This window comes from Giraffa tippelskirchi, chromosome 13, assembly GCF_054371585.1.
Source record: "Giraffa tippelskirchi isolate mGirTip1 chromosome 13, T2T-mGirTip1v1.2.pri, whole genome shotgun sequence".
In the NCBI taxonomy this organism is placed as follows: Eukaryota; Metazoa; Chordata; class Mammalia; order Artiodactyla; family Giraffidae; genus Giraffa; species Giraffa tippelskirchi.
Window position 1 is genome coordinate 20,860,924 of NC_137287.1, and position 12,472 is coordinate 20,873,395.

Below are 12,472 nucleotides of genomic sequence, written 5' to 3' on the forward strand. Positions count from 1 at the left end.
AGTGTGTCCCGAGGCCCTTGCCCCTTCCCCAAGGAAAGCTGTCACATCTCTGGGTACGGTCCGTGGCAGTTTGGTTTCATAGCTCTTCAGCCCTACAGTTTGAGGCCTCCATGAAGGCAGCAGCAGTGGCGTTTGTCCTCAGCGCAGTGGCCTGCTGCAGTTCTGTCCACTTGCTTCTCTGAATGGCCTTTCTTTCCACCACACAGACTTACTCTTCAGGGCAGTGCCTGGGGTCCTCACAGTCCACCCTCCTCCCTAGAGCGTCTGGTTTGTGAAGGGAGAGGAGCAAGACTGCCAGGGATGTGTGCAGGTGTTGTGGGTTTTAGGGAGCCTCTTGGCTTCCAGAGCACATGACCATCCACCCCAGTCCTCCTTACCATACTCTTCCAAGGACATACATTTATTGTTCATGTTCACGTTCCAAGAACTGTACAGCTGGCCCTCTGTATCCAGCATCCCTTATCTGTGGGTTCAACTAACTGTGGATCGAAAATGCTTGGGAAAAAAATGTGCAGAGAGTACCAAAAGGCAAAACTTGAATTTACCCGTGAGTTTGCCACATGCTGGCAACTATTTATGTAGCATTTACATTGTATTTACAACAATTTACATAACATTTACCTTGTATTAGGTGTTATAAGTAATCTAGAGATGATTTAAAGTATATGGGAGAATGTGCCTAGGTTATGTGCAAATACTGTATATCATTTTGTATTTTTTAAAATACTTGAACATCCATGTATTTTGGTACTTTGGCTGGGGGCAGGATCCTGAAATCAGTCCCTCACGGATACCAAGAGAGTTACAATATATAAAAGCAGTACCACTGCACATCAGCTTTCATTTTATACTCTTCAGGGAACTTTTGTGTGTACTGTTTCATTCATTTCATCATCATGACAACACTGTGGGGCAATGCAGAGAGTGAAACTCTCTCAGTCGTGTCTGACTCTTTGCGACCCATGGACTATACAGTCCATGGAATTCTCCAGGCCAGAATACTGGAGTGGGTAGCCTCTCCCTTCCCCAGAGGATCTTCCCAATCCAGGGATCGAACCCAGATCACCTGCATGGCAGGTGGATTCTTTGCTAGCGGAGTCACAGGGGAAACCCAAGAATACTGGAGTGGATAGCCTATCCCTTCTCCAGCTGATCTTCCCGACCCAGGAATCGAACCAGGGTCTCCTGCATTGCAGATGTATTCTTTACCAACTAACTATCAGGAAAGGCAGTACAGAAGACATCATTAAGTCCATTTTGAAGATGAGGAAACTGAGCCCCAAAGACACATAGGTACTTGCCTAGATACTGCAGTGCAGGTCTGTCATTGCCTCACAGCCTGTTTCTGGATGTCTCCCTTATACGCAGGCCTGTGCTAATCCCTGGGATACAATTATGAGCCACTAAAGGATAGTCCCTGTTCTCTCCCAGAGCTTCTAGTCTAGTGACAGCAATAAACATTAAACACATACATTAAATAAGCTATTTAGTGATACTTGGGATTTAATGGTAAGTGGGATGAAGAAGAGTAAGTGGTATCAGTTCAGTTCAGTCGCTCAGTCATGTCCGACTCTCTGCGACCCCATGAATCAATCGTAGCACGCCAGGCCTCCCTGTCCATCACCAACTCCCGGAGTCCACCCAAACCCATGTCCGTCGAGTCGGTGATGCCATCCAGCCATCTCATCCTCTGTCGTCCCCTTCTCCTCCCGCCCCCAATCCTACCCAGCATTAGGGTCTTTTCCAATGAGTCAACCCTTCGCATGAGGTGGCCAAAGTATTGGAGCTTCAGCTTCAACATCAGACCTTCCAATGAACACCCAGGATTGATCTCTTTTAGGATGGATTGATTGGATCTCCTTGCAGTCCAAGGGACTCTCAAGAGTCTTCTCCAACACCACAGTTCAAAAGCATCAATTCTTCGGTGCTCAGCTTTCTTCACCGTCCAACTCTCACATCCATACGTGACCACTGGAAAAACCATAGCCTTGACTAGACGGACTTTTGTTGGCAAAGTAATGTCTCTGCTTTTAAATATGCCATCTAGGTTGGCCATAACCTTCCTTCCAGTGAGTAAGCGTCTTTTAATTTCATGGCTGCAGTCACCATCAGCAGTGATTTCGGAGCCCCAAAAAATAAAGTCTGACACTGTTTCCACTGTTTCCCCATCTATTTGCCATGAAGTGATGGGACCAGATGCCATGATCTTAGTTTTCTGAACGTTGAGCTTTAAGCCAACTTTTTCACTCTCCTCTTTCACCTTCATTAAGAGGCTCTTTAGTTCTTCTTCACTTTCTGCCATAAGGGTGGTGTCATCCGCATATCTGAGGTTATTGATATTTCTCCCGGCAATCTTGATTCCAGCTTGTGTTTCTTCCAGCCCAGTGTTTCTCATGATGTACTCTGCATATAAGTTAAATAGGCAGGGTGACAATATACAGCCTTGACATACTCCTTTTCCTATTTGGAACCAGTCTGTTGTTCCATGTCCAATTCTAACTGTTGCTTCCTGGCCTGCATACAGGTTTCTCAAGAGACAGGTCAGATGGTCTGGTATTCCCATCTCTTTCAGAATTTTCCACAGTTTATTGTGATCCACACAGTCAAAGGCTTTGGCATAGTCAATAAAGCAGAAATAGATGTTTTTCTGGAACTCTCTCGCTTTTTCGATGATCCTGCGGATATTGGCAGTTTGATCTCTGGTTCCTCTGCCTTTTCTAAAACCAGCTTGAACATCTGGAAGTTCACAGTTCATGTATTGCTGAAGCCTGGCTTGGAGAATTTTGAGCATTACTTTACTAGCATGTGAGATGAGTGCAATTGTGCGGTAGTTTGAGCATTCTTTGGCAATGCCTTTCTTTGGGATTGGAACGAAAACTGACCTTTTCCAGTCCTGTGGCCACTGCTGAGTTTTCCAAATTTGCTGGCATATCGAGTGCAGCACTTTCACAGCATCATCTTTGAGGATTTGAAATAGCTCAACTGGAATTCCATCACCTCCACTAGCTTTGTTCATAGTGATGCTTTCTAAGGCCCACTTGACTTCACATTCCAGGATGTCTGGCTCTAGGTGAGTGATCACACCATCGTGATTATCTGGGTCGTGAAGATCTTTTTTGTACAGTTCTTCTGTGTATTCTTGCCACCTCTTCTTAATATCTTCTGCTTCTGTTAGGTCCATACCATTTCTGTCCTTTATTGAGCCTGTCTTTGCATGAAATGTTCCTTTGGTATCTCTAATTTTCTTGAAGAGATCTCTAGTCTTTCCCAATCTGTTGTTTTCCTCTATTTCTTTGCACTGATCGCTGAGGAAGGCTTTCTTATCTCTCCTTGCTATTCTTTGGAACTCTGCATTCAGATGGGAATATCTTTCCTTTTCTCCTTTGCTTTTCGCTTCTCTTCTCTTCCCAGCTATCTGTAAGGCCTCCTCAGACAGCCACTTTGCTTTTTTGCATTTCTTTTCCATGGAGATTGTCTTGATCCCTGTCTCCTGTACAATGTCACGAACCTCTGTCCATAGTTCATCAGGCACTCTGTCTATCAGGTCTAGTCCCTTTAATCTATTTGTCACTTCCACTGTATACTCATAAGGGATTTGATCTAGGTCATACCTGAATGGACTAGTGGTTTTCCCTACTTTCTTCAATTTAAGTCTGAATTTGGCAATCAGCAGTTCATGATCTGAGCCACAGTCTGCTCCCGGTCTTGTTTTTGCTTACTGTATAGAGCTTCTCCATCTTTGGCTGCAAAGAATATAATCAGTCTGATTTCGGTGTTGACCATCTGGTGATGTCCACGTGTAGAGTCTTCTCTTGTGTTGTTGGAATAGGGTGTTTGCTATTACTAGTGTGTTCTCGTGGCAAAACTCTATTAGCCTTTGCCCTGCTTCATTCTGTACTCCAAGGCCAAACTTGCCTGTTAACTTGTAAGTGGTATAGGTGGGAGCAAACAGCACAGTCTGTGAGGGAGGGTTTTCAGTTTGGAATCCAGTTTCATGCTCCTGTGCCGTTAAGGCTGGGCCCAAGCCATGGGGCTTGGCTGTTTACTCTGAATCCAAGGATTGGAGTGGGCTTCCGTGATAGCTCGGTTGGTAAAGACTCTGCCTGCAGTGCAGGAGACCCTGGTTCAATTCCTGTGTCGGGAAGATCTGCTGGAGAAGGGATAGGCTACCTACTTCAGTATTCTTGAGCTTCCTATGTGGCTCAACTGGTAAAGAATCCGCCTGCAATGCAGGAGACCTGGGTTCGATCCCTGGGTTGGGAATATCCCCTGGAGAAAGGAATTGATACCCACTCCAATATTCTGGCCTGAAGAATTCCATGGACTGTATAGTCCATGGGGTCACAAAGAGTCAGACGTGACTTTCACTTTCAAGGATTTCAATGCTGCAGAAGTACCTTGTAGTATCCTAGGTACCAGTCAGATATTATAGTGGGGCCATGATGTTTTAAAACAGTCCTTTAAATTAGCTTCCAAAGAAATGCCTCTGTTAGGATGAGGGAGTGATTTGCCAACATCATATGTCACCTGGTGGGTCACAGAGTCTTGGTCATAGTGGCCGTCCCCTTCCCCCTCGTCTTTAACATCTCTTAAAGCTGCTCTGCAAGATAAAAAAGACCGTCTTGTTACATATAGACTTGTTTGTGGTCAGAGCTTTACGAGTCGTGACAACCCTTCGTAGGATAGCCTCTGAAGATGCTCTCATTAGCAGTTTGTCCAAAGCTTTGTAATTCCTGGTGTCTCTAGGTCTAGAGAGTTTATGATGACACCGCTGTTAATTTTTCTTTCCCCATAGGTATGTGTCTGACTTCACTAGTACTCTTCACTCAATACGAAAGAAGTACAAACTGGATGATATTCCTGTCAACTCTCTTTTTCAAGAAGATTGGACGGCTTTTCAGAATTCCATTAGGTAAAATGGGGGTAAACATATATAAACATATATATATATAGTAGTGTATAAAAATGATAAATGTGGGGTTTTTTTCTCTTTCACTGTCTCCTCCATCCCCCACTTTTAAAGCAAATACTCTAGATGCTGCAAATAAGCCAATAAACTAACCAAAAACAAACAAACAAAAAACAAAAAACAAAAAGACCTGTCTTGCTCTTAAAATATTTTTAGAAGTTCTTTATGAACTCATCTCCTTTGGTGATTTAAGTTTTTTGTCTGGCTTGAGATCTTTTCCCCCCCTTAGCCTACAGTTTTTGCAGTAAGTTAGAGCTTTTATATTTTAGAAAATGCACAGCTGATTGCATCCTGTTTCTGGATCCAAGTGCCATAGTACTAAATGGTAAGGCAGTACTCTTTGGCCTGCAAAGAGCCATGTCAGAGTTCCATGAAAGGACTTGAGGTGACCCTCCTGAGTCGTTGTTGACAGGCTCCAGGGTATCCTCTGTGACCTGTGGGCTGCTCGGTAGACACCCTGATGCCCTAAACCCTGAGGTCTGATCAGAGTGTGATTGGCAGTGGCCTGAGGCATTTGGCCCTTGATATGTCCAGCCAGGGAATGCAGATGCTGGTCAGTGGCTGGATCTGACCTGTGGACAAGTTTTGTCTCATCACAGGATTTAAAAAAATTTTTTTAGATTATTTGCCAGCATGTAAAACCAGATTTAACGTAATCGAGCTTTCCAACATCATGTCAAAACTGGACTCTCTGGAAACACTGGATCTGTGTCATCTCAAGGCCTTGACCCCTGCCTGGGGCTGGAAGCCGAACCCTCCTTTGGCTAGGTGAATGTCCTCTGCTCTGTTCTCCCACTCCTATGAGGCCTAACAGCCGTACTATTGGCCTGAGATAAAAAGCAATCCAGAAATTTCTTTTCCTTACAACCATTCTTCACAGACATGTGTTCTGGAAAGGCAAGCTGCTCTCCCCCCACTTACATTCCTTGCCTGACCCCCTGGGCTAGTTAGCGTGTGCAGGGTACCCATGACGCATGTACGTCTGAACACCGTCTTATCCGGATAAACCCGGGGCCTCCCAAGACCATTTGGAATATCTCCTCATGGGCTCTGATCTGAACTTTTATTTTTTGATGAAATTTAATGTTCTAGATGCTAATATCCCTTATCAGCTGTGGCGGCTTGGTACACCAGAAAATATTATGCACGAGGTTGTTCTGTTGTACCTGATGTGAGTGGAATATTTCACTTTCTCATAAACCTTTCTTATGATGGAATGCCTAGATATCTTGGTGATGATAGGCACTTTTAGAGAAAGTTAAAAGTTAACTAGCCCTAAGATGTTTTTAATCCTTGGATTTGTCCTGACATTATAGTTTGGTGTTGAAGGACTCAGTGGCTGGAGTTTGAGGCCTAGCATAAAATTACTCGAAAATTAAACAAATATTAAATTTAGACATGTTGATCATTCAGGCTTATCTCTCAGAAACAAATGGATTAAACTCATCTGCCTTTCATGTGATCAGAGTGAAACATAATTCTAATATCAAAGCAGTTTTCTCTTCTATGCCTGGCAAATAGCAGGCATCTCACAAACATTAAATAATGAATTTTGGTTTTTAAATTTTAGAGACAAAAAATTTCCAACCCATTGTTTGTTTGTTTCTGGTTTTTTGTATTTTTTTTGGTCACACTACGAAACTTGTGGTATCCTAGTTCCCTGACCAAGGGTGGAACCCAGGCCCCCAGCAGTGGAAACTTGAGTCCTAACTGCTGAGCCACCAGGGACTTTCCTCCAACCCATTTTCTCAAAGACAAAAACCAAAAGCAACCTCAGTATTTTGTGTGCATGCTAAGTTGCTTCAGTTGTGTCCGACTCTTTGCAACCCTGTGGACTGTAGCCGGCCAGACTCCTCTGTCCATGGGATTCTCCAGGCAAGAATACTGGAGTGGGTTGCCATGCCCGCCTCCAGGGGATCTTCCTGATCCAAGGATCGAACCTGCGTCTTTTAGGTCTCCTGCATTGGCAGGTGGGCTCTTTACCACTAGCACCACCTTGTATTTTTGGACACGTTAAATTATTTCAGATCACATTGGATAGAGTTGTGATTCATAGCAGGGAGACCCATGACAGAGGAATATCAGAAAGGATCAGAATTTCCCTTTTACATGAATTACTAATGAATGAAACATTTCAGGTCGGCCCTCTAAGTGGGCTTCCCTAGTGGCTCAGATGGTAAAGGTAAAGAATCTGCCTGCAGTGCAGGAGACCCAGGTTTGATCTCTGGGTCAGGAAGATCCCCTGAAGAAGGAAATGGCAACCCAGTTCAGTATCCTTGCCTGGGAAATCCCATGGACAGAGGAGTCTGGCGGGCTCCAGTCCACGGGGTTGTGAGGAGTCTGACAAGACTGAGCTCAAAGGATTAATTGCTTTCCCACAACCCAGCACACAACGAAAAGGGGTGAATAGTTAGAATTTTTATGAATGAGACAGTGTTTGTCCTGTAAATGTCAGCATTCCAGATGCTTAAACTTGAAGCGCTTTTTGTTTTGTTTAGGATAATAGCCACCTGTGGAGAGCTCTTAAGGCAAAGTGGGGACTTTGAACAGCAACTGGCAAACAGGTAGGAGGGGCCTGGGGGTGGGTCCTTGGGCCCAGGTTTGGGGAAGAACTTAATTGAGTACACAGCACAGTCTGACTCCTTAGTGCGCTCCAGGGCTCTCTGTACCTAGAATACGAGGTGTCAGTATTGTCACCATTCAGCATTTATTGAGCATCTAAAAGGAGCAAGGCCTGCTTGGCAGTGGGCACATAATTTTAGTTAGATATGGAAGTCTCAGCCTAACTGAGGAAAACAGTACATGCTGTCTCCAAATTATCACTGGGCTGGGTTCCTGCTGCATATGTGTGAGTCAGTTATTGGGAATCAAAATAAATTTCGCCATAGAAATGGTGTTCGAAGCAGTGGTAAAGTCCTCTGGGCCAGCCCACAGAATCAGGACGAACCAGGCCAGCCTGCCATCTGTCTGAGTTCTGCCCCAGGATTCTGTGTGGCAAAGTGGGTGTGTGGCAATGAGGGTTTCTGGGGTGGGATCTGGAAGGTCCCTTCTGTCCCTTCTCTGTTCTGAGGCCTGCCCCAAAGGGCCCCCTCGGTGGGGTCTGGAAGGTCCCTTCTGTCCCTTCTCTGTTCTGATGCCCCGAAGGGCCCCTCAGAGGCTCCAGCTGCCAGATGCCCTCGTTTCTTCCCTTCAGCAGAATCTCTCTCTGCCTCAGTGCAGCTGGTTTCTCTGTTCTGCGGGAGTTCAGGGGAAGAAGTCTGAACTCAGGTGGTGTGAGGGCCTAGCATCTGTCCCTTCCCCTCTTTCTGGGATAATTTTTTGTTGTCCTAAAGTCATCTCTGCAGGAGGGACTCTTTGGCAGTGGTACAGAGTGAAAAGCAAGCTGAGACCTCGGACTGGGTGGACGGTAGGGGCAAACTGCTGGGGAAGGAGGTCAGACCGCCCTTGGGGTCAGGGCCCTGAGCTGGTCATTTCTTCTTCTCACCACTTTTGGTCTTCTTTCATTTCTGACCCCATGGATTGCCTTCAAGTCACAAGACTTTTCATGATGGTTCTTATTATGGGGAAAGTCTTGCTAGGGGTGGGGGGTGGGGTGGGGTGGACTGGGCAGCTATTGCGGTTCATAACTTCCAAACAGCCCAGCACAGAGGTTATGTGGCTTCCTGGAACAAATAAAACCAGAACATCACAGGCATACAATGGAGTGCGTGTAAATAACATAAATGATGAAGTGAACGCGCCGTTCCTCCCTACTCCCACGCACACTTACGCTCACATTCATATGCAGGTGTGTATACACACACACACACGCACGCACACACACAATGAAGGGAGCCCATGGTGGAGGGTAATTAGCTCTGGGTTCACAAAGGGCCTGTACAAAAATGTGAACATTTTACATTTACGTGTTTAAAAGGAAAACACGTAGCTTATTATTTTCTTAATTACAGTAGTAATTACATCCTGGGCCCAACTCATTGCACACATTAAAAGTTCACAAGCATACAAAGTAAAAACTGAAAATCTCCTCACCTTAAAAATTCTTCAGAAGAAACATTAACAGCCCTCCACCCCTATCACATTTGTTGAGCTCTGACATTAAGAACCTTGTCGAGTTAACTCATTAGTCATCCCAGGGGGCCCAGAGAGATAGGTACTCTTCTTATCCCCATTTTTACACATGAAGAGACATTGAGGAATAGAATTTGGCACCGGTGATAGCTTCTTTTTAAAAAAATTAATTATATATTTTTGGCTGTGCTGGGTCTTCGTGGCTGCGCAGGCTTTTCTCTAGTTGCGGCAAGTGGGGGCTACTCTCTAGTCGCAGTGCTCAGCCTTCTCATTGTGGTGGCTTTTTTTGTTGCGGAGCATGGGCTCTAGAGCACAGGCTTAATAGTTGGGGTGTATGGGCTTAGTTGTTCTGTCATATATGGGATCTTTTTGAATCAGGGACCAAATCCCTGTCTCCTGCATTGGCCGGCGGATTCTTTACCACTGAGCCACCAGGGAAGCTGCAGTAATAGCTTTTTAAGTAAGAGAAATTATTTGTGGAAAGAGCTGCATCTGAGGGGATGCAAGTAAAGGGGCGGTGTTTGAACGTGGATGTCAGCTGAGTCATCCTGAGTATGTGTCACCCCCACACCGTCCTTCCTCAGAGATGGGGAGTCTAAGTCCATCCTTAGACTTGTGTTTCTCTGCGTACACATCAGAAGTTTTACCATATCAGAACATACAGACTTGCCTTAATCTTTTAATGAAGATGAATATTACATTCTAAAGGGCAAGGAAGGATCTGGTTATGAAGATGAATGGGGCATTCGTAGACAGGTCAAGAGCGAGCTCCTGTAACGTCCCCCCTGCGAGGCTGAGAGCCTGGCCCGAGCTCTGGTGTGATGAGAACAGATTGAGTGTATCTAGGGGAGCCTTTTTAAGAGGTGACGTCATTCTGGAAGCCCTGAGCCTGGAAAGGGAAAAGAGGAACAGTCACCATCTGTGTTCCAATCAGGGAGCCCACGTGTGTGGCCACCGCCTGTAGAGCTTATCTTATCATCCCGTCACTTTCACCTGCAGAACCCAGGCTGTGACTTAGGACCACTCCCCTGGGGTGGCAGCGGCAGTAGCTCGAAACACTCCAGATTACTTGAGCGGCAAGAGTGACATTGGCTACTGGACTTTAGAGATCACCTGCCTGCAGACAAGGATCATTTTGTGACTTACGGGCTGAATGAAGCAAGGCCGAGTTGAGTGTCACCTGAGGGATTTCTCTTGAACTCGGGCGACACTCAGGGAGGTTGCCGTGGCTCCTCTGTACTTTTATGGTGCCCACTACCCATTTTTGGCACAGTGGCATTTTCACTGGGACGCGGCTTTAGTAGGGCAGTTCAGTGGGATGATGAGGTTTGGAGAATCCAGAATAAATGTACACATTTCCCTGGCTGAGGTGTGGGCAGCAGCTTTTCAAGAAAAGCAGATGTGTTGAGGAAGTAGGTGGAATTGGGATGTTCGTCCCTCCCTCCTTATCACGTGTGGACTTAACTGCCTTCTCCTGGCACGGCAGGTAGCACAGCACTGGCACATGTTGGGCTTTCCTGTTAACCTCTGAGCTTCTGGGCAGGCTCTGTTGTGTTCAATCATCTGAAAGCACCAAAGCCTAGATAGAGCCCATCACAATAATTAGAAAATGTTTCTTTTTTAAAAAAATTTATTTGTTTTTGTCTTCACTGGATCTTTGTTGCTGTGTAAGGTCTTTCTCCAGTTGTGGAGAATGTGGGGCTTCTCTTGTTGCAGAGCATGGACCCTAGGGCACACGGGCTCCATAGTTGTGGCCAGCAGGCTTCCACTCCATGGCATGTGGAATCCTCCTGGATCAGGGATTGAACCCGCGTCCCCTACATTGGCAGGTAGATTCTTAACCACTGGACCACCAGGGAAGTCTGAAAATGTTTTTAATGAATGAGGAAATCAAGTGTTCATTTCTGCATCGTTTAGTTCACAATACTGGGAACTACATGTAAAAGGACATCAGAGTCTAATGATGGTGCCTGGTTGAAGTGGAGGCTAGGGAAGAATGCTGTTAGTTCCTTTTTGCTGGAGCTGTGTTTATTCCAACATTTAAAAATATTGGATTTGGTTTTTGTTGTAGAGCACATTATTCAGAAATTTTAAACTGTAATCTTTAATATTCAAGACATTCCCAGTGTAACTGCTTTTCTTCAACTGGAAGGCAGACTGATGCCACTTGCTGGCTGTCTGAGTCTGAGACATGAATTGTAGTAACCCCAAGAAAGAGAGTTGACTTCCTAGAGGGAAGAGATGAAAGCTCAGCTCTCAACTCCCTGCTCACCAAATCCAAGGCCACCTGTCATTCACAGAATAATTATGGAAAACCTGTTCTGTGCCCAGCACCGTGCTTTTGTTGTTCAGCCGCTCAGTCATGTCCGACTGTTTGTGACCCCATGGACTGCAACACGCCAGGCTTCCCTGTCACTCACCATCCCCCAGAGCTTGCTTAAACTCATGTCCATGGAGTAGGTGATGCCATCCAACCATCTCATCCTCTGTTGTCCCCTTCTCCTCCTTCCTTCCATCTTTCCCAGCATCAGGGTCTTTTCTAATGAATTGACTCTTCTCATCAGGTGGCCAAAGTGTTGGAGCTTCAGCTTCAGCATCAATCCTTCCAATGAATATTCAGGATGGATTTTCTTTAGGATTCACTGGTTTGATCTCCTTGGAGTACACGGGGCTCTCAAGAGTCTTCTCCAACACCATAGTTCAAAAGCATCAGTTCTTCGATGCTCAGCCTTCTTTATGATCCAATTCTCACATTCATACATGACTACTGGAAAAACCATAGCTTGGACCATATGGACCTTTGTTGGCCAACTGATGTCTCTGCTTTTTAACACACTGTCTCGGTTTGTTATAGCTTTTCTTCCAAGAAGCAAGTGTCTTTTAATTTCATGGCTGCATTCACCATCTGCAATGATTTTGGAGCTGGAGAAAATACAGTCTATCACTGTTTCCATTGTTTCCCCATCTATTTGCCATGAAGTGATGGGACTGGATGCCATGGTCTTAGTTTTTTGAACGTTGAGTTTTAAGCCAGCTTTTTCACTCTCCTCTTTCACCCTCATCAAGAGGCTCTTTAGTTCCTCTTTGCTATCTGCCATAAGGGTGGTGTCATCTGCATGTCTGAGGTTATTGATATTTCTCCCTGCAATCTTGATTCCAGCTTGTGCTTCATCCAGCCCAGCATTTCGCATGATGTACTCTGCATATAAGTTAAATAAGCAAGGTGACGGTATACAGCCTTGACATACTCTTTTCCCGATTTGGAACCATTCCGTTTTTCCATGTCCAGTTCTAACTGTTGCTTCTTGACCTGCATACAGGTTTTGCAGGAGGCAGGTAAGGTGGTTTGGTATTCCCATCTCTTTAAGAATTTTCCACAGTTTGTTGTGATTCACAGTCAAAGGTTTTAGCGTAATCAATGAAGCAGAAGTA

The 12,472-nt window shown here is 45.3% G+C and overlaps 1 protein-coding gene across 2 annotated transcripts in view; it reads left to right on the top strand.

Moving 5' to 3' along the window:
* Nucleotides 1–12,472, top strand: part of COG7 (component of oligomeric golgi complex 7) — a 92,772-nt gene that overhangs the window by 48,270 nt on the left and 32,030 nt on the right. For both annotated transcript variants that reach the window (XM_081554506.1, XM_081554507.1), the window contains exons 10-11: nt 4,796–4,912; nt 7,468–7,533. In XM_081554506.1, the coding sequence (XP_081410632.1) occupies nt 4,796–4,912; nt 7,468–7,533 (183 nt within the window). The remainder of the gene's footprint in view (nt 1–4,795; nt 4,913–7,467; nt 7,534–12,472) is intronic.